This window comes from Triturus cristatus, chromosome 4_1 (assembly GCF_964204655.1).
Source record: "Triturus cristatus chromosome 4_1, aTriCri1.1, whole genome shotgun sequence".
NCBI lineage: Eukaryota > Metazoa > Chordata > Amphibia > Caudata > Salamandridae > Triturus > Triturus cristatus.
The window spans coordinates 356,797,094-356,818,271 of NC_140585.1; the positions used below are offsets into that span (position 1 = coordinate 356,797,094).

Sequence of the window (21,178 nt, forward strand, 5' to 3'; positions counted from 1 at the left end):
AAGGAAAGAACACAACTGATTGATTGACATGAAAGGCAGAAATTACTTTACGGAGAAATTTAGGATTGGTTCCAAGAACCACCCTATCTTTGTGAAGTTGAAAGAAAGGCTCTTGTATAGTTAATGCCTTAAGTTCACCAACTCTCCTTAGTGAGGTTATTGCTATGAGGAAAGCAACCTTCTATGAGAGGAATTTAAACCGACATTTGAGCATTGGTTCAAAAGGTGGCCCCATTAGCCTTGTAAGGACTATGTCTCAGTTCCACTCTGGTGCAGGGGGAACACTTGATGGCATCACCCTTTTTTATCCTTCCATGAAGGCTTTAATCACTGGTACTCTGAATAGAGAGAAGTGTTGTCTGTTTTGCGAGTATGAGGCTACTGCTGCTAGCTGTAAACAAACGGATGTGTAAGCCAATCCAGATTACTGTAAATGCAACAGATAAATGATATTCTGTGCAGAAGCATTGAGTGAATTGCTATTGTTGTTGTTACAATAGATAAACCGTTTCCATTTTGCTGCATAACATGCTCTAGTAGTAGGCTTTCTAGCCTCTTTGAGAATATTCATACAGTCTGGTGGTAGTTGTAATAACCAAACTCTATGACTTCAGGAGCCAAATCGCTAGGTTGAGTTCTTTGGGATTTGGATGTCTGATTTCTCCATGGCTCTGAGTGAAGAGACTGGGTGTGAGATGTACCTTTTGATGTGGAACCACCAACAGTTCTAACTTCTAACAGGCTGGCGTACAAGGCTGACGAGCCCATGTGAGGGCTACTAAGATCAGTGTGAGGGATGTTTGTCTGAGCTTCCGAACCAGTAATGGAATTAGTGGGAGAGGTGGAAAAGCGTAGGCAAATATCCCTGACCAATTCATCCATAGAGCATTGCCTTTGGATAGATGGTGTGGGAACCTGGATGTGAAGTTTAGGCATTTTGCGTTGTGTGCTGTGGCAAACAGATCTATCTGTGGAAATCCCCAGTTGAAAGTAGGGAAGAAATCCTTGGGGATGAAGTTCCCACTCGTGAACTTGCTGCCTGTGTCTGCTGAGTAGGTCGGCAATTTGATTGTCTACTCCTGGAAGGTGTTCTGCTAGGAGATACATTTTGTGATGAATTGCCCAATTCCAAATGTTTTGTGCAAGGCGCAACAGTTGGAGAGAGTGTCCCCCAACCTGTTTCTTTAGATAGTACATTGCTGTCAAGTTGTCTGTGAGGACTAGAACATTTTTCCCTACAAGGCGAGTGTGAAAAGCTTTGAGTGCTAGGAACACTGCTAGAAGTTCCAGGTAGTTGATGTGGAGACGTTTGCGACTGTCTGACCACAGATCTTGTACTATGTAATGTTGGAGATGGGCACCCCAACCAGTTAAAGATGCGTCTGCTGTCAGTACAGTCCGTGGAATCGGGTCCATGAAGGGACGCCCTTTTGATAAGTTTTGAGGGTTGCACCACTGCAGAGAGCTGTGGAAATATGGATTTTTCTGATCAGTTATGTCCCCTATCTTGGACCCCAACGGTTCCATGTATGAATCACAAGTACATGTATGTTCCCTCCAGTTCTAGTTATGAAGACGCAAACACATGTGCGTCCACCGCCAACATGTCCTTTGTCAGATCCGCCATGAATAGGCCGGATATTCCATTCTTAAAGTATGAAAGGCCACCGGCTTTATATGGTTCACTTATGCCATTTTACAGTCCAGGCAAGTAGGCCCTGATTCTGCCATCGAACTCTTCTTGCCTTCTGCCTCTGAAAGCTCCAGTCTGAGCCTGCAACCGTGACCATGAACTTTGCCTCATTCTCTGCGCGGCTCACGAAGCCTGACATCAGCTTGCTGCCTGCCAAGAACTGTATTTCACCTTCGAAATTATCTGCTCCGTTCCCTGCCCGATGCATTCCTGTCTAGTAGTTTAAGTAAACATTCTTCCAGCTACCAAGCAAAGGCCCGACTTCTCTGTCCTCATGCAAGTAATTCATAGCCCTGTTACCATGGAAGGTTTCTGCCCCTTGCATCTCATATAGACACTTAGACACTTAGACGCTTGTGCACGCACACACAGTCAGTATAGAATAGATTTTGTCCAAGAGACTTCCCTTTGTGGATAACATAGTTCTTTAAACATGGGATGTTAGATATGATTTGGGATTAGGTTGACTTGACCCTCCAGACTTCTTGTCTCCACATGTAGAGCTAAATGTCAAGCCCCCTTCACCCCCTAGTTGCACGTCAATCACACGTCATGCTGCTGCGCACGCATCTATGCCAAGTATAATCTTATAGATCCACCTATATATGACATCATAACCAATTATGTTCCTTTTTACTCCTCATTACGCCCATTTTCGGTTACGCAGGTGAATCGTCATCTTCCTTATCAATTGTTACGCCTACCGCATTCGCTTCATTGTATTGTATGTTCTATAAAAGTCATTTCTTGTCAATCATGTATGTACTTCACTTCCTGAACCTTCGTGGTGACGGAACTTGGAGCAACCGATTATAATCGTTCATTGGAATAAAGCCCATTCCGAACCTCTAATACCACGGATTCTGCCTCTTATTTACTGAGCTATTTTATTATGTTTCTGTATCAAATTAAGTCCCGGTAATTAAATTATTTACCACAGAGCGATGGATGCGGCCATCTACAAACACTAGATTGGTTAATTGGCCCTGTGACTGATTCCACTGACGCGCTAGACATTCTTGCAGAGGAAGCATGTGAAGCCAAGCTTGAGGTAGGATTGCAATGCAGGATGCCATAATTCCCAGCAGTTGCATGAAAACTCTGGCTGGTAATATTTGATTGGGTTGAAATTGTAGTACTGTGGACTGAATATTGTGAATTCTGGCTGCATTGGGAGAGGCTAAAGCTTTGAGAGTGTCGAGGGAAGCTCCCAGATAAAACTGCACTTATTCAGGGCACAAGTGAGATTTTTGTGCATTGATTGTGAAACCCAACTGATATAGTAGGTGTACTGTTACCTGAGTGTGTAGCATACAGTTCTGGTAAGTGCCCGCTTTGATAAGCCAGTCGTCTAGGTAAGGGAAGACATAGTTTCACTGTCTCCTGAGATAAACGGCTAATACTGTGAGACATTTGGGGAACACTCTGGGGGCCGTGGTGACGCCAAATGGAAGTACCTTGAACTGGTAATGTTTGCTTGCTATCACAAATCTGAGGTATTTGTGAGGAGCCGGATGAACTGGAATGAGAAAGTAGGCGTCTTTTACATCTAGAGCAGACAAAGTCGCCCTGCTGTAAAAGGGGAAGTACTTGTTGAAGAGTCACCATGTGAAAGTGCTCTTACAGTATGTATTTGTTTAACTCTCCGACATCTAGGTTAGGTCTTAAAGAGCCGTCCTCTTTGGTAATCAGAAACTAAAGGTAATAAACCCCTGACCCTTGGTACTGAAGCGGGACTGGTTCTATAGCCTCTTTGAGTAATAGAGATTGCCCATCTAGTTGAAGCAAGTGCTGGTGGTCTGGTGACAATTTGTCTCATCGAGGTGGAATGTTTGGAGGACTGGTGGTAAGCTCCAGGAAATAACCATGTTGGATTATCCCAAACACCCATTTGTCTTTTGTTATCGTTTCCCAAATGGGGGAGAAAGTCTTGCAATCTTCCTCCGACAGATGAGAAATAGTCGGCGGGAAGTCACTGTTTATTTGGGGAAGGGGAATTGCGGGATGTGGTGTTTTTACCTCTGCCCCTGGGACTATTTCCCCTATAACCTCCTCTGAAAAATCCTCTTGTAAAAGATGGTTGGGAATTACCTTTGTAGGAGGAAGTGTTTTGGTCTGTCCTTGTGGACTTTGACCCTCCCCTGTAAAAGGAGCGCCAAAAGGAACCTCTATTTGAGGGAGATTGAAGCGCTCCCATTGATTTTGCTACACGTGTCTTTTTTCATTTTTTCGAGCACTTGATCAACTTCAGGGCCAAGAAGATGTTTCTTGTCAAAAGGTATGTTGAGAATGGATTGTTGAACTTCAGGTTTGAACCCTGAAATCCGTAACCAGGCATGTCTTCGGAGGAAGATGCTGGTATTCACCTCTCTAGATGCAATGTCGGCTGCATCTAGAGCGCATCTAATAGAAGAGTTTGAAATGAATTTATCTTCTTGCACTAAATCCTGAGCTTTCGCTTTACGGTAGAAACTGAAGTAACTGCTCCATTTCGTCCCAGTGGGCCCTATCGTATCTTGCTAGGAGACCTTGGGTATTAGCAACACGCCAATGATTATATTTTTGCCAGAAGCATCAATAAGCTTTGACTCTTTATCCGGGGGTGGTGGGGAGGGGGGTTGGGAAAAAGCATCCCCAGAAGCTTGAGAACTAGCTCACTTTCGAGCATTAGATACTACTAAAGAGTCAAGTGGTAACTGACCTTGGGAAAGGTTTGTATTTTTTATCTACTCTAGGAGTGCGGACTCTAGCACGTACAGGATCTTTAAAATTTTTGTCTGTGTACCTCAACATACCCTTGAGCATAGGCAGTGTCTGGCTGGACCTATGTGTTCCTAGAGCCTCAAAGAGAAAAGTCCTCCCCTAAGGATTCTTTATGGAGCTCCACCCCATGGTATGGTACGGTTCTAGGAATGAGCTCTTGATATGACAGATTGTCATCCGGTGTAGATGGCCTGGCAGGGTAAAGATCTGGGTCTGTATCTTGTGGAGGATCAACTGTATAATCAGTCCAAGGATCTACTGGTAACTGTGCGTAATCGTCATCAGTATCACCTGCATCAAGGTGAGGTAGAGGAGACTGATGAGGTGTGATGTGTAAAGGATCAAGCTGTGGTGGAGGAGGAGATGGTAGTGTGTGGAAAGGACTAGTACCCACATTTTTCTTCTTCAATGGAATTTTAAACAGGCTTTCTTCATCAAGAAGCTTGTGCTTGGATGGCGGTTTACAGTTAATATGCCCTGTGTCAGGATTAATATAGAGTTTCTTCTGTTTCGGATCAGACTTAGGTGGTACAACATCTATGTTTGGATCTGGCTGCGTTACGGGCAGCTCTTTAGTTTTCGGCACCAAAGCTTTCAGAGCCGAGCTGGAATTATCTTTTGGCGCTGAAGATTTTGGCTCCAAGGAATATTTCTTCGTTTTCGGTGTTGAAGGTTTTGGCTCCGAACCGATTTTGTGCTTAGAGCCCAAGGTTTTCGGCTCGGAGCTGGGTTTTGGCCGACTCTGTCCCGACCTGGAAGGCTTGTCACAGTGTTTGGGTGCGGGGTGGAGCATAAGACACCTCTTCTCGGTGCTGACCTTGGCCTGGAGGCAGAGTTGGTGCCAAAGCCTTAGATTATTTAGGGACGGTGGGTGAAGGGGGGGGGGCTCTTCTGTACTCACGACCCCTTGTCCCTGCGGCACATCGTCATCGAGGTCAATCTGCAACTCTGATTCGGAGTCAGACGCAGCTGAGGCCTGTTATTCTTCGGCCACTGAGACCTCCTCTTGCTAGAGAGTCTTCGCCAAAGAGATCTGGTGTGTCGTCTAACTGTTGCCGCTGCATCTCTCGACGTTGGGCCCGATGATCACAGAGAGTTTTCTTCGATCTGAAGGATCGGCATACATCGCAGTCTTGTTCTTTGTGTTCTGGGGAAAAGCACAAGTTACACACTTGATGCAAGTCCGTACACGGAGACTTCGCGTGGCACGGGGGCAGAAATTGAATGGAGTCCATTCTATCGACAAGGAGCTGGACCGACGCGGATAGGCTGGAAGGCCGCCCGCAAATCTTCCGATCCCAATTGAGTCGAACCGCGGAGAAAAGGGAACGCGTTCGAAAACAATACCGTTGAGGGTAGAGTGGATTGCGCACCGAGGGGAACCAGAGGAACGATTCCTGAGCACAGCAATACACATCCGAACCAGATGGTGGAAAAAACACAATCAAACAATGAAGTCGATGCCAAAGGCACTATCACCGAAAGGAGGAGTCACCTTACCTCATGACTGCAAAGACTTCTTCGAACAAAAACAACTTGAAAACATCCGGATCCAACACTAGATGGCACGAGTATGCAAAGCATGAGATCTACAGCTCACATGCCTCGAACATATCGTTATGTGATTCTGGGCTTGGCTTCTACAGTTAGTTCAGCTTGTTTTATCAATAGTGCTGTCCTGCTCAGAGAACAACCGGAACTGATTGTAGAAACAACGCCTAGAATTAGAAAGACAAAAAAGTGTTGCAAAGGCACTTTTCTTTTTGCTCTTTTGGTTATGGGCTTTGTTTCTACAGACACTTCACCTTCTACTTTCAACGAGGCAGCCTTGCTCATTGTGAAAGATTAGATGAGAGGACTGTGAAAGTGCTTAAAAAACATGTGGGAAATGTAGTTGGGCATATAATGAGACAGGGTCCAATGGGTGTGGGGAGGGGTGGTAGACAGGTAATTAAAAAGAAAAAATATTCTGTTATTATTTTAATTGTTCTTATAATCTACAGGTACCAGAATAGAAAATGCAATGCATACATTTTAAATGAAAAACGAGTGCAAGTAAAATAGATCTTTAGAAATGCCTAGTTTTGGTAGGGAAAGCGCAGGCAGTTAATGCGATCTCTACAGAATTCATGTCTGTGTGTCTAACTAGAGGGTCACTGAGTTACAGCCTGGTTGGTTAACTGGGAAACTGGGTTCACAGGTCTGGTGGCTTAGTGAACTAATTCGTCCACTGTAGGGGTGTTCAACTTCATGGTCACGGGTTCAAATCCTTGCAAATCCATTCAACCTTTCATCCTTCTAAGGTCTATAAAATGAGTACCGTTGAGTTGGGTAACAATAAACATCTGTTATTCAGCACCAAGATACCCTTCGGTAAGCGCGCGTTACAAATACAAGTTATGTTATGATATACACATATAATGCTAGGTGGTCCCTTCCTGTGACTATGCATGTAATTCATTAAAAAATGTATTACACACAGTATAACCTAGCCTAAACAATTAAAAAAATGTATAGGCTATACACAGTATAGGATAAAATGTCACAAAATGTTCAGTTTTTAAAATAAAACATTCTATTTATGTTTTGAAAAGGTATGTTTTTCATTTCTGTCATGATATTTTCTCAACCTACCCTGTGTCCTTGGTAAAGCCATGGCATCAATGCGGGCCTGGGGCACACCCCAGAGTGTATATTTAACTCCGAGAAAATGTTTGTGAGTACCCATGGTTTCGACCATCCTTAGTGCCTGATTTAGAGTTTGGCGGATGGGTTACTCCATCACAAACATAACAGATATTCTGTCCGCCGTATTACAAGTGCCACAGGATATAATGGACTCGTAATATAGCGGGCCGGATATCAGTCACGTTTGTGACCGTGTAACCCAGTAGCACCTCAGGCAATTTGGCATCCTTCCTGGTACTCCGTATATGTCTCTCCTCAGCCAGGGCCCACTCTCGTAAATCTGACCTCCACTTTGCCAATGGCAGTCCTTGCTGTGTTAACCAGTGGATTGCTATACGCCTCTTGGCTATAACTAGCCCCAGGATCAGGAACTGCCTGCTTATCTTGCGTTTCGGGTCCCGCGGAATCAAGCCTAGGAGACATGCGCGGGGATCCAATGCAATAGTCCATCCGGTTATCCGGGTCAGATCGCCAAGGACCGCCCCCCAATACGTCTGGATTGATGGACACGTCCAAACCATATGCACAAAATCTGCTGGATCATAGCGACATCTGGGGCAATGGGGGTCTCTGGAGCCATCAATGGCGTGCAACCTTCTAAGGGAGAGGTACGTCATATGTATTATGTTGTACTGGATTTGCTTAAAACGATTGCTCACTTACACCTTCCGCACACTCTCATGTATCCTTTCCCAGTCTCGTGTCGTAACCTCCTGAGAAGAACCACTTAGTTATGATGAATTTGTAGAAATGGTTGTTGTATGGTTAATGCCAAAAGTTCACAGACTCTTCTGAGAGAGGTGATCGCAACCAGGAAAGCTACTTTCCAGGTGAGAAACTGTAATTCACATTTATGCAGAGGTTCAAATAGGGGACCCATGAGTCTGGTAAGGACCACATTTAAGTTCCATACTGGAGAGGGTGGGACTCTAGGTAGAATTATTCTGTTAAGTCCTTCCATACATGCTTTGATAGCTGGTATCATAAACAAAGACAGTTGTTGTCTGTTCTGGAGATAAGCTGCTATTGCAGCGAGGTGTAGTCTAATGGATGTATACGCTAGGTTACATTGTTGTAGATGCAAAAGGTAGCAGATGATGTTTTGAATAGAAGCATCTAGTGGGTTGATGTTATTTGTACAGTAAATTACAAATCTTTTCCACTTTGCGGCATAGCAAGCTCTAGTGGTAAGACGTCTAGCCTCTTTAATGATGTTCATGCAGTCTGGCGGGAGATTGAGGTAGCCAAGCTAAGATTTTAGGTGCCAGATCGCAAGGTTGAGTTGACTGGGGTCTGGATGTCTTATCTCTCCATGGTTCTGAGTGAGAAGCTTGGGTAGCCAAGCTAAGATTTTAGGTGGCAGATCGCAAGGTTGAGTTGACTGGGATCGTATCTCTCCATGGTTCTGAGTGAGAAGCTTGGGTGAGAGGCGTAGCTTTTGATGAGGAACTACTGATAGTTCCAAGAGGGTTTTGAACCATGGCTGTCGGGCCCATGTTGGAGCAATCAGGATCATTGTGATGGAATGCTGTTTGAGCTTCCGAACCACTAGTGGAATGAGCGGGAGAGGCGGAAAAGCGTAAGCAAATTTGCCTGACCATTTCACCCATAGCGCATTGTCTTTGGACAATGGGTGTCGATACCTGGATGCGAAGCTCGGGCATTTTGCTTTTTGGTGTGTGGCGAACAGGTCTATTTCTGGGTGGTCCCACATTTGAAAGAATGTAAGCAGAACTTGAGGATGAAGTTCCCATTCGTGGATCTGCTGTCTTTGACGACTGAGCAGATCGGCAATCTGAATGTGTACTCCTGGGAGGTGTTTTGCAAGGAGATATATGTTCTGAGGAATGGCCCTTCTCCATATGCTTTGAGCTAGGTGTAAGAGCTGCAGAGAGTGTCCCCCCCCCCCCGTTTTTGTATGTAATACATTGCTGTCATGTTGTCTGTACAGACCAGGACAGTTTCGCCTACGAGGTGGAGGTGAAAAGATTTTAACGCTAGGAAGATCGCCAACAATTCCAGGTAATTTATGTGGAATTGTTTTTGTTGAGGGGTCCACATGCCCTGAGTGGTATGGGTTTGAAGATGAGCTCCCCAGCCAGTGAGCGATATGTCTGCTGTTAGCACTATCTGTGGAACCGGGTCGAGGAACGGCCGCCCTTTGGAAAGGTTTTGTGTGTTCCACTTCTGCAGAGAGCGATGGGTGCGGTCATCTATCAACACCAGATCTGTTAGCTGACCTTGAGCCTGGTTCCACTGACGTGCCAAACAATCCTGTAAAGGAAGCATTTGAAGTCTTGCATAAGGGACGATGAGAATGCAGGAGGCCATCATCCCGATTAGCTGCATGAACCCTCGAGCTGGGAGCGAGTGTTGAGACTCAAATTTCGTTATTAGAGCTTGTATGGTGTTTACGCTAACTAGGTTGGGGTATGCTAGAGCTTTTGAAGTGTCTCTGGTAGCCCCTAGATATTGTTGTATGCTGGACGGTTGGAGGTGGGATTTGGTGAGGTTTACTGTGAATCCCAAGTCATGAAGCAGTTACATTGTTTTGTGTGTGTGTTGCACACAGCAGCTGTGTGAGTTGGCTTTTATGAGCCAGTCGTCCAGATAAGGGAAGACATGAATGTGCTGTCTTCATAAGCGGGCCGCAGCTACTGCCAGGCACTTGGTGAAGACTCTGGGTGCTGTATTCACCCCGAATGGGAGGACTTTGAATTGGTAGTGTTGACCGTCTACCACGAACCTGAGATATTTCCTGTGAGCGGGATGAATGGGAATGTGAAAGTAGGCGTCCTTTAAATCTAGAGTGGAGAGAAAGTCGCCTTGTTGAAGTAGTGGTAGCACCTGTTGGAGAGTGACCATGTGGAAGTGATCCAATTGAATATAAAGGTTTAGGGGTCTGAGGTCCAATATGGGCCTGAGAGAGCCGGTTTCTGGCTGGCTTAAAGTAAATTCTCTGCAGTTCAATGGGGGGAAAACGGAGGTGGTATATTGCGCTGCTGCTAAAATGACAGCTTTACCGTGCGAGTTCAGTCTATAGCAGCAAAGCTGGCACTAAACAGGCAACGTAGCTTCTCTACCACAATGGCTTTGAGAGACCTTCATTGGCTGCCTATTAGGGACACAGAGTTAGCTTCAAATCCCTAGGCATCGTATATAGAGCAGTGCACAGTACGGGCCCTCTATCTATGCAAGAGAGATTCACCTGGTACAAGCCTACTAGACATCTTCGCTCTTCCAGTGCAAATCTGGTAACAACTACCAGATTAAGAAATCCAGGATGGGAGGCAGGGCGTTTGGCACAGCAGCCTCACGTCTTTGGAATGAGCTACCTCAGACCATCAGACAAGCTAACCCTTTGTTATGTTTCATAAAGAGCTTGAAGACTTTGCTTTTCCCCAGGAATGAGAGCAATGTTATCCACTAATAATCAGGCTCGTTTTTGTTGAATCCATCTGTCTAGGCTACAGCGCCAGGATACCCGTAGGGTGAGAGTTCGCGCTATACAAGAATGCAATACAATACAATACAACTGTGAGAGACATCCCCCGACAGGAGTGGGATGACCGGAGGAAAGTGCAGGGAAGTCACTGTTTCGTGGTAGGGGAGTTGCGGTTATTGTTGGCGAGACCTCTTCGCCTACCATTGTTGCCTCTGTAGCCTCCGCGAAAGTATCCTTCGGAGGACGTTTGAGTGGGGCTTTTATAAGAAGAAGAGGGATGCTCTGAGCCAACGGTTTTGGAGCCACCCCTGTAGAAGGAGTGGCGAATAGAACCTCTAGGGGAAGGCAATTGTAAGGCCCCCATGGACTGAGCACTGTCCGTATCTTTTTTCATCTTTTATAAAGATGTGTCGACTGAGGGTCCGAAAAGATGCTCTTGATCAAAGGGCTGAGTAAGAATTGCAGATTGCACCTCCAGCTTGAATCCGGAGATTCAGAGCCAAGCGTGCCTGCGCAACGCAATTCTGGTGTTAATGGCACGAGATGCGGTATCAGCCGCTTAGAGGGCACATTTCATTGGGGTGTTTGTTATCAATTTACCCTCGTGTATAAGATCGTTGGCCTTTTGTTTGTACTGGTCAGTAAGGTGTTGCATGAGCTGTTCAAGCTCGTTATAATGAGCGCTGTCGTACCGGTCCAAAAAAGCTTGGGCATTGGCAATCCGCCAAAGATTCGCGGCCTGTGACACAATACGTTTACCAGATGCGTCTATTAACTTGGACTCCTTATCAGGAGGAGGGGTGTCGCCTGTACTCTGTGAGTTTGCCCACTTGCATGTATTAGACACCACAAGAGAATCCAAAGGGACCTGAACTTTAATGTAAACTGGGTCACTGGGAGCTGCCTTATACTTATTGTCTATCCTAGTATTGAGAATCCTGGTTCTGACAGGGTCCTTAAAAACGTCTGGGGCATGTTCAAGCATGCCTTTTAACATTGGCAGGGTGAGCGTGGATTTTTGCGAGGGTGCAAACGTTTCAAGCAAGAAATCTTCCTCCAAGGGATCAGAATGTAATTGTAACCCGTGGGCAGCCCTATTGATTAGTTGCGCAAATCCAATATTGTCATCTGGCGGCGATGGCCTAGATGGATAAAGATCCGGGTCATTATGTGGGTCAGGGATCTGTGTTGTAGTCATCCCAAGGGTCTAGGTTGTGTGGGATGGTATGTGCATCATTATCATCCCCATCGGGATCTAAATTCCCACCCCCATCAGTATGATCATCGTCATCATCTAGTGTGTGAGATGAGAAAGTATGTTGTGGGGAGTGTGGTGGAGAAATTAAGAGCTTTGGATCAGCTGGAGGAGGAGAAGGAGGTGGACAGGTGTTGGTACTGATCTCCTTTTGCTTCAGGGGTATTTGAGATTCATCTGAAGTGTCCAGTTTCTTCTTTTTTGGAGGCTTGGCGACGACTTTGCCAGTCTGTGGATCAATAAAAATAGTTTTTTGTTTTGGGTCTGAAAACTCAGGTACAGACTGTGTGGGTAAAATGTCCTTTTTCGGTGCAGAAGATTTTGGGTTCGAATGTTCTTGGACCGAGTGTCTGAGGTTTTCTGTGGGGTCCTGGACTCATTCAGGTTTTGTTATAGGAGTTTGGGGCTCCGAGACTTTTTTCGGCTCCGAGACTTTTTTCGGCTCCGAGGTTGTTTTCAGTTGCGAATGTTTGTCCGTGGTATGTTTCGACGCCGAGGGCTTCAGCGTCGAGGCTGTCTTCGGTGCCGACGAAGAAGGGCGTGGCACATCTTTGGTCTAGTGCTTCGGTGCCGAAGGTGACTTTTCAGCACCGTAAAGGGGCTGGCTCGAGCCCGTACTGGAAGGCGTATCTTCAGGTTTCATAGCCGGGCCCGAGGGTGGGGCGTCTGAGCCATGTTGCCGGTGTCAACCCGAGGGCGAGGGTGCTACTGGAGCCTTATGTTTGGGAGGGGGGTTTCGGTACTCACGGACCGCTGAGCCGGTGATTGTCTCTTCTTCGCCATCGGAGTCGTTGGCCTCGGAGACGGTGACGTCTTCTTCATCACCTTGTTGCTCCGGCTAGACATTGGGATCTGCTCCGAAGATGTCCAGAATCGAGCAGCTTCCGCGAGACATTTCGTGACGTTGAGCCAGACGGTCACGGATGGTTTTCTTCGACCTGAACGATGCACAGGTTTAGCAGTTTCTGTCTTCGTGCTCCGGGGAGAGGCAGATATTACAAACCTTGTTCAAGTCCGTGTGTGGGAACTTAGCACCACACCCGGGGTATTTCTTTTTAAAGGAGTCCTTTCCATTGACTGCAGGCGTGGTCGGCATGGATAGGCCCAATGGGCTGCGTCGAAGATCGAGTAGTTTGTTTTTAAAGATGCGCTTCGAAAGGGAAACGCGATCGAGACAATACCGTCGAGTGGAGAGGGATTGTGCGTCGAAGGGGGGGTTCTAAACAGACACCGACCCGGAGGGCAGCAAATCCCATCCGAACCAGACGGCGGAAAAAACAATCTGGAGATGGAGTTGATGCCCATACGCACTATCGTCCTAAGGAGGAGTCACCTACCTCGTGACTACAAACACTTCTTCCAAGATAAAAACAAAGTGCAAACATCCGAGCCCAACACCAGATGGCGATCTATGCATAAGTATATGATCTACAGCTCATATGCCTCGAACCCTAGTTTTCCCTATCTTTTAATACTTAGCTTAACTGCCTCATTCTTTCCTATGCACTAGTAAGACAGTATTACGATATATATTTCCTTGAAACCAAGAACGCTGACTAAGTTTGGACCTTTTCAAGAAGGAGCTGTGGAGGATGAACTTTTTTGTTGAAAAGTTTTGTGAAGATTCCTCAAACGGTGCCAAAATTCTTAGTAAACCAAAAAATGATTTTCCTATGGAAACATGGTACGAACTATTAATAACCAGTGGTGATATATTTTGCAAAGGGAAAATTAATGAAACAGGGGCTTTATCAACCTGGATGCTCGTCAGGAAAAGTTTTATAATGATCACATCGGTAGCATCTTAAGTCGCTACTACCTCGCACAAATAATGTAGGTGATTGGAATAAACTTCTATCCTTACCCATAATGTCTGCATTTATGTCAGTTTGTAGAGGAAATACAAGTTCATCAGCTATTACAGGATTTATGATGGTTAAGGAAAAAAGCTGTACTGAGACTGCTAACCGTAGAGTAATTTTACTTGTAACTCTCAGTCTTTTGTGCTTTTTATTGAGAGACCATCAGTAATCAAACATTTAGTTGTCCATTTACTCAGCATTAGACTGCAGCATTTAACAACTGCCAGGTCACAATTGCAAACATATGTTCAGACAGCATAGAACAACGCATGCACAAAGAATGCAAAAGATAACCAAAAGAAAGTTATGTTTAACTACTACAACAAGTTGAAGGAGCTGGTAGCATAAAAGTAAATCTTGAAAATCACAGCAAAAATGAACCACAGAAAAGAAAATTATGATAAGAAAAAAAATCAGTATATTCCGAAGGTGACACATTAAGAAAACTGAGTCACTCGTTTATCAAGTGAGCTGGATAAAGACATTTGGGGGTGAGATGCATATGGTGTGGGCATAAGATATAGTAAGCACACAACTTATAGTTTATGAAGCTTTATGTCCAGCTTTCCAATAGGAGATGTGTGGGTTGCTGTGTATTTTGTAGAGATTTGCCTGTAACCAAGGTTTTCGTATACGAGTCCTCTCAAGATTAATAAGATGACAATTATTTAGTTTGGTTATTAAAAAACATACTTGATATTCATATAACTATGATGCCACTAGATTGCTACATCAACCACTACTAAAAAAATAAATATCTTAGCTACTAAAATAAAGAATTCACAGATCATTAGTTTCGAAGTTTGCCAAGTAAAATTGCACAAGTCTGCATACCGAAGCATATTCACAGATTTTGAATAGATTGGCACTGAGCATATTTGTACACATACCTCATATCCTGGATAACAGAGACTCTAAGTAAGGGCAACGTCACACCACTTTCTGATTTTCTTCTCTCTGGCCCTAGGGACACTGTTTTTAAAAAGAGTCACAAAAGTAAATAATGAGGAAAAAATTTAATTGTAAATCTGAATCTAGTTACAGAAATGCAGTACTAAATGGCAATTCATGAAAGTTGGTGCTCTTGAGATATGTAGAAATAACTGGAGTGTGTTTTCATTAAGGCAGTAGGATTTGAATATTTATTATAGCTCCTAATAACATCTTAAAGCAAGAAAGCACATTGCAAGGGATGTCAGTGCTGTTAATTCATCTGTTTTATTTATCAGTTTTAAATATACATATTGCTAGTCGTTACTTAACCTTTCTCCCCTCACTAAAATGATGCCCAGGCTAACGGTTCATGACATGAATATAATGTTTGAAAAATTCTGTCATTCTAGTAATGGGGCCATGGGATACCATAGTGAATGGGCCTGAAGTGTGACTTTGGAATGCTTCAGAAAGCATAGTTGAAAAGTCTGTAATTTATTTCTGTCAGTTTATTTCTACTCTTCTCGTAGATTTCAGAATTTTGGGAGATCTACAAACAATCCCCTGCAAATGTACAAATGTAATACATTTCACTATAAACAGTGCAATGCCCTTTCTGCCCAACTAATACATATTCGTGAATTTTCCATTATCTTAAGTGCAATTTATGATGCTAAATTGCATAGATCTTGATTCTGTGAATAAGGATGTGAAATGTATTATTTTAATTGCACTATACTCAAGTTTACAAGAAGGTCTGTTAATCAGGACATCTGCAAGTAACTTGTATGGACTGGTACTCCTAAATTATTTCCCCTTAAAAGATAGCAAAGCATTTATATCTGATCAGGTCGTAGGCAAATATCTTCTTTGCCTCATTTTTTGGAATTTTATTTAATGTTTTATTCTATGTCACAGCACTATCTCCATTTTCCCATTCCATCCTTCTTACCCCCCCCTTATTTCCCTCTTGGCTGTTTTATCTTTTGAACTATCCTTCACCATCTCCTGATATGCTTCTTTACAGCTTGCACTGTGATAGACGACCTTCCTACAAACACTTTATTTTTCTTCCAATCCTGTCTTTTTATGGATGATTATTCATTTAGGATGTGACGGACCGCATTTTGAAATTTTTAATTTTTTCAAGCAGACAGAACACAGCCTGAAGACTGGCTTAGCAACTCATTTTTATTTCACTTTCCTCACAAAGCTGAAACAGAACTAGCGCACTAGCTAGAGGTCAATACAATTAAAACTAAAACAAAGTGGTGAAAGGCCAAGGTCTAATAAAGTTGATGTGTTGCATCTTTACAATTTGAATTGGTGTGGGGATTTGAAGGACGCTAGCGGACTGGATACCTCTCCAGATCTGGCATGCTTTCTCCATTTACCATGGCTACAGAGTGGAGATCGTCATTTGAAACAGTGGTGAGAAGGGCGGCAAAGGTCTTTATGGCAAATTCAGCATACTAAGGCGATGATACCGATGTTTCAGCCACTATTCTGATTTCGGTGAGACTGACTGAGGCTGCTGGGCCTCATGGCCTCCTGCATCTTGCTTGTGACAAAAGCCCGCTGGCTTATGTGGGCTATGCAGTGGGACCTGAAGTTACAGTGGGCACAGCATCAGGGAAATCTCAATTCCATGGTCCAGATTTGAGGGAACCGCAAAAAATATGCAATGGTGGTTAACGAACCATGATTGGGTCAGCAACAGACCCCTCTCCCTTCCCCAACCAGATCTGACAGCAGTGACTGATGCGTCACTCCTGGGATGGCGCGGCCATCTGGGAGAGGTGGCGTTCAGAAGCCTCTGGTCTCTGGTGTAATCTGGACTCCACACCAACCTATTGGAGCCGTGGTGATCCGGCTGGCATTGAAAGCCTTTCTACCCTCACCATCGGTTGTATGATGGAACAACTACCACTTGAACAACTACAGTCTAAACAACTACTCCTTAACCACTACTTAGGCTAAACCACTAAATTTTTTACGACTACTATGCCTTTACCACGATTGACTTTACCCCATTAATGTATCTATTTTACAGGTAAGCATTAACCTATAATGCCGTAGCTGTGGGCTCTGTTTTCTTTTGTTTGTGCAACTAACAGGATTCTCCATTCCTGCTTGGGAGCCCGCCCTGCAGAGACGGAGGCCCCCGGTAAAGTGGAGCTCTTCGTGTGTGTATTTACGGAGGGGGCATGACACGCTCGATACCACACGAATCATTGGACTTCCTGGATTATTTGGTGGTGATAGTGAGAAAGGGAAACAAAGTAGGGGTTGCCCTCCTTCTGGCAGACTCGGTGTTTCCTTTTCAAACAAAAATTTTTTCGGATCGGCAGCAAAGTGCACTGTGCGTTTTATTTCTATTTCTCATTGTGCATCGTGAACATTTGGACTGGCAATCATGCAACGCTATTTCAGTATATATTGAAACGTGAGCCAAGTCATTTATTTGAATACTGATGCATTCTGGGTATGGTGGTCTAGAGTAAGGACCATATGACCACTTGGACTGTAATCATGCATTGAATCAACTCACCTGTGACCAAGGCGCTTTGCTCCGAAACGCGTAAGGATAAAGGGTTGTTCACGCTGCCACTCCACATTGACCAATAAAGCGTCAGTTTAAAAGGATGCCGTAGCTGTAGACATTCGGCATCACGGTTCAGCCCGCCCCAGCCATCCAAGTTTGTTGAATTGCCTGACACGTTTCTGTGGCCAACGTACCACTTCATCAGAGGCATTTCTCCTATACGCATTGGAGCGCTCTTTATACTGCATGCTGATTGGTTGAAAAACTATTCATGGGTTCAACTGCGTATTTGATTTCTTCATACAGCATGCTGGGATGTGTAGTCACATCGAGCTTTCATTGAACACCTATAGTAGATTCCAATGCGTACAGATTTCAGAGAGTCAGTTAGAATCCTTGGTAGGATCTGGATGTGATGGGAGCAGGCACTTTTCATCAAGACGCACTGTGCTGGAAACCGGAGCAGGAAGGTTCCTCTCCCTCAGCCTCTCATTCCTTCGAGAGGGTGCATCTTGCACAGGACGGCACCCGTGTCATAATTTTATCCAACAAACGCCAAAGCTTCTCAAGATGCACTCAACAGTGCGTCTGCCATTCGGCATCACGGTTCAGCCCGCCCCAGCCATCCAAGTTTGTTGTCGAGTGCATCTCGAGTTTGTTGGATAAAAATACACACACACATACATATATATATATATATATATATATATATTATACATACACACCCCTATACTCACTATTAATGTTATAAAATCTTTTTCCACCCCAAAAACCTACACCCACCCCAAACCTTAAAAATTCCCTTTCCACCCAAAACCCACACACCCACCCTAAAAATACCCTTGCAATCCCAAAAACCCATACCAACCATAAACCCTAAAATAACCCTGCCACCCAAAAACCCATATCCACCCTAAAATTACCCTTGCCACCCAAAAATCCATACCCACCCATAACCCTAAAAATACCCTTGCCACCCAAAAATCCATACCCACCCAAAAAATACCCTTGCCACCCAAAAATCCATACTCACCCTAAACCCTTAAAAATACACTTGCAACCATATATATATATACTTACATTTCAAAGTAATTTTCTTTTACTGCGAGTATGCCTTTACCTTCAATGCATTTACAATGAAACTCAAACACGTTTTCACATAATAAACACTATTTTCCTAAACTTATTTCGTTAAAAAAAAAAAAAAAAATCCACTCTACAAAACCATATAAGATATGCACATCCACCATTTTATCAATAGTAATATATCTGTCATATCAATCCAAGAGTACCATCTACTGGCCAGAGGTAGTTGTAAATGCATTAGTGGTTAAAAGACTCGTGATTCAGGTTGAGGTCGTTGTTAAGGAGTCGTGGTTCAGGTCCTTCGTTGTCAATGAGCCGTTGTAAAGGCCATTTCCCCTCACCACCGCCATGTGGTACTGCAACAAACAGGGTGGGGTGGGGTTGTGGACCCTTTGTCAAGAGGCCCTGTATCTCTGGACATGGTTGGAACATCAGTGCATATCCCTAGTGGTTCAACACCTAGCTGGCTCTCTGAATGCCAGGGTTGACCAACTCAGCCGAAGATGCCTAGTGGATCACAAATGGTGTCCCCATCCAGAGGTGGTGTACGGTCTCTTTCAGCAGTGTGGAGAGCCTTGGTTAGATCGGTTTGCCACAGACAAGTTCTGCGTGCTGGAGCTTTTAAGGCAGCTTTCGCACAGAGATGCTTTTCGTCTCGAGTGGAGTTCAGGCACCCTGTACGCCCTTCCACCAATACCTCTCCTGTTTCAAAGTCCTCAAGAAGATCAGTAACAACCCGGCCCAAGTTAACCTTGCGGCTCCGGACTGGGAACGGAGAGTCTGGTGTCCCTTCGGGAGGATCTTCAGTCGCAGCAGCAGAGGAGGGTCCTCCATCGAACCTGCCGATGCTCCGCCTTCTTGAATGGAGACTGAACAGGAAAAGTTGACAGCTTTCGACCTTCCTCCCAAAGTCTGCAACGTTATCTTGGCATCCAGGAATACCTCCACCAATACAGTATATGCCTGCTGTTGGGGAAAATTTGTAGCATAGTGTACAGAAAGACAGAACAATCCCATTTCTGCCCCCCTTTCTCAGGTTCTTCTTTTCATTCTTTCTCTTGCCCAGCAGGTCTTTGCTCTGTGCACTCTTAAAGGTTATCTTTCTGCTATTTTAACTTGTTTGCGGTTGCCTGACCAGCCATCCCTCTTCAAATCTCGTATTGTAAATATATTTTTTTTAAGTTTTGCAATATTTGTTTCAACCCTCTTCTTTCATTATGCTTCAGTGGGGCCTCAATCTTGTCCACACTTTTCTTTTGTGTGCCCCTTTTCAGCCTTTGCACAATTGTCCTCTCAGGCTCCTCACCGCCAAGACGGCCTTCCCCATGCCTATAACATCTGCCCCGAGGTTCAGCGAGCTTCAGGCTTTGTCATCCAAGCCATCATAGTTAAATATCTAGCCAGACAAACTTGTGCTTCATACGAGAGTGGTCACTCCTTTTCACCTAGGCCAATCCATCACTCTGCCTACTTTTTACCCTCCACCTCATACCTCCAAGGAAGAGCAGGGACTTCACTGTCCGGACCCAAAAAGAGCATTGTTGTTCTACCTTGACCGCACAAGAGAATAGCGGGTGGATGACCAACTCTTTGTGGGGTATGTTGGAGCGAAGAAAGGATGGACCGTGCAGAAGTGGACCATCTCCAGATGAATCATGCTCTGGATAAAGACCTGCTACGCTCTAGCCAAAAAGCAACCCCCTGAGAGTTTGTGTGTTCATTCCACCAAAGCTAAAGCTGAGACCCCTGCATTTGCACAAGAAGTTCCAGTTCTGGATATCTGCCAGGCAGCAACATGGGCTTCCTTGCACACGTTCATCTAACACTAATGCCTGGACAGTCTCGTCTGTCATGATGGGTACTTTGCATGTTGGGTTCTAGGGGACTTCCTTGTATGAAATTGCTCCGCAGACCCACCTACAGGGAAGGTACTGCTTGGGTATCTATTCCAAAGGTAAGGAATCAGAAGCTAGAAGTCTATCAGATGAATAAGTTACTTACCTTCGGTAATGTCGTATCTGTTAGAGACTATCTAGCCGCAGGTTCCCTACCGACCCATTCAAACACAAGGAGATGATGGACGGAGCACTGAAACTTTTCAGAAACTCACCCTCAGTCACAAATCTGGGTTAAATTCAGCATCGTTCTTTAGCTCACTTCGCCACTCCAGTTCAGACACAGCTATATGCAAATCAGTCTTGACTCTGTGCCTCATGTGAACAGTCCAGCCTGAACTGCCAAGCAATGTCTTCCCTGGACCGGAAACAAGCATACTGGGACCCATTTCAGGCAAACAGCTGTCATCAGCCAGGCTAGCTTGAATCCAGTGGCAAAGTGAGCAAGGGACCCACGTCTGGGCATACCATGCCAAATTAGGGCGAACAAAGCAAACACAAGGAGATGATGGACGGAGTGCTGAAACTTTTCAGACACTCACCCCCAGTCACAGATCTGGGTTGAATCCGCCTCGCTCGGTGAACGGGTTTCTAGGGCTTTCCCCTTTTCATGGCCCTAGTTTTCCAAACCAGTAGTCAGTGTTTTTCGTGGCTCCATGCTCCAGGAGTGGAAAGTCACAAAAAGAAACGGACCTCAACGTGCAGGGGTGGTGGCTATATAGGCACAACGCACGTCACTTTCGGCACAGATGATGTCACATAGAGCCGAACCATGCCACCTACCGGCACGCAGGGTTACTGCTCAAGAAAAATTTCCAGATCCAGTTCGACATCTGGAGATAATTCAAAAGGTAAGGACTCTGTGGCTAGGTAGAGTCTCTACCAGATAAGGTGTTACCAAAGGTAAGCTACCTTTTAATGGTGCCAAAGCTGGGCAATCAAGAATATAATGACTGGTTCAGAGGGGAAACCAAGAGATTAAAGTGCAACAAAAATTGAATTCATGAAGCAAA

At 44.8% G+C, this 21,178-nt stretch overlaps 1 protein-coding gene across 4 annotated transcripts in view; it reads right to left on the reverse strand.

Moving 5' to 3' along the window:
• DENND5B (DENN domain containing 5B) overlaps positions 1 to 21,178 on the reverse strand; it is a 535,468-nt gene that overhangs the window by 171,931 nt on the left and 342,359 nt on the right. For all 4 annotated transcript variants that reach the window (XM_085652367.1, XM_085652366.1, XM_085652363.1 and 1 more), the window contains one exon: positions 14,597 to 14,678. In XM_085652367.1, the coding sequence (XP_085508493.1) occupies positions 14,597 to 14,678 (82 nt within the window). The remainder of the gene's footprint in view (positions 1 to 14,596; positions 14,679 to 21,178) is intronic.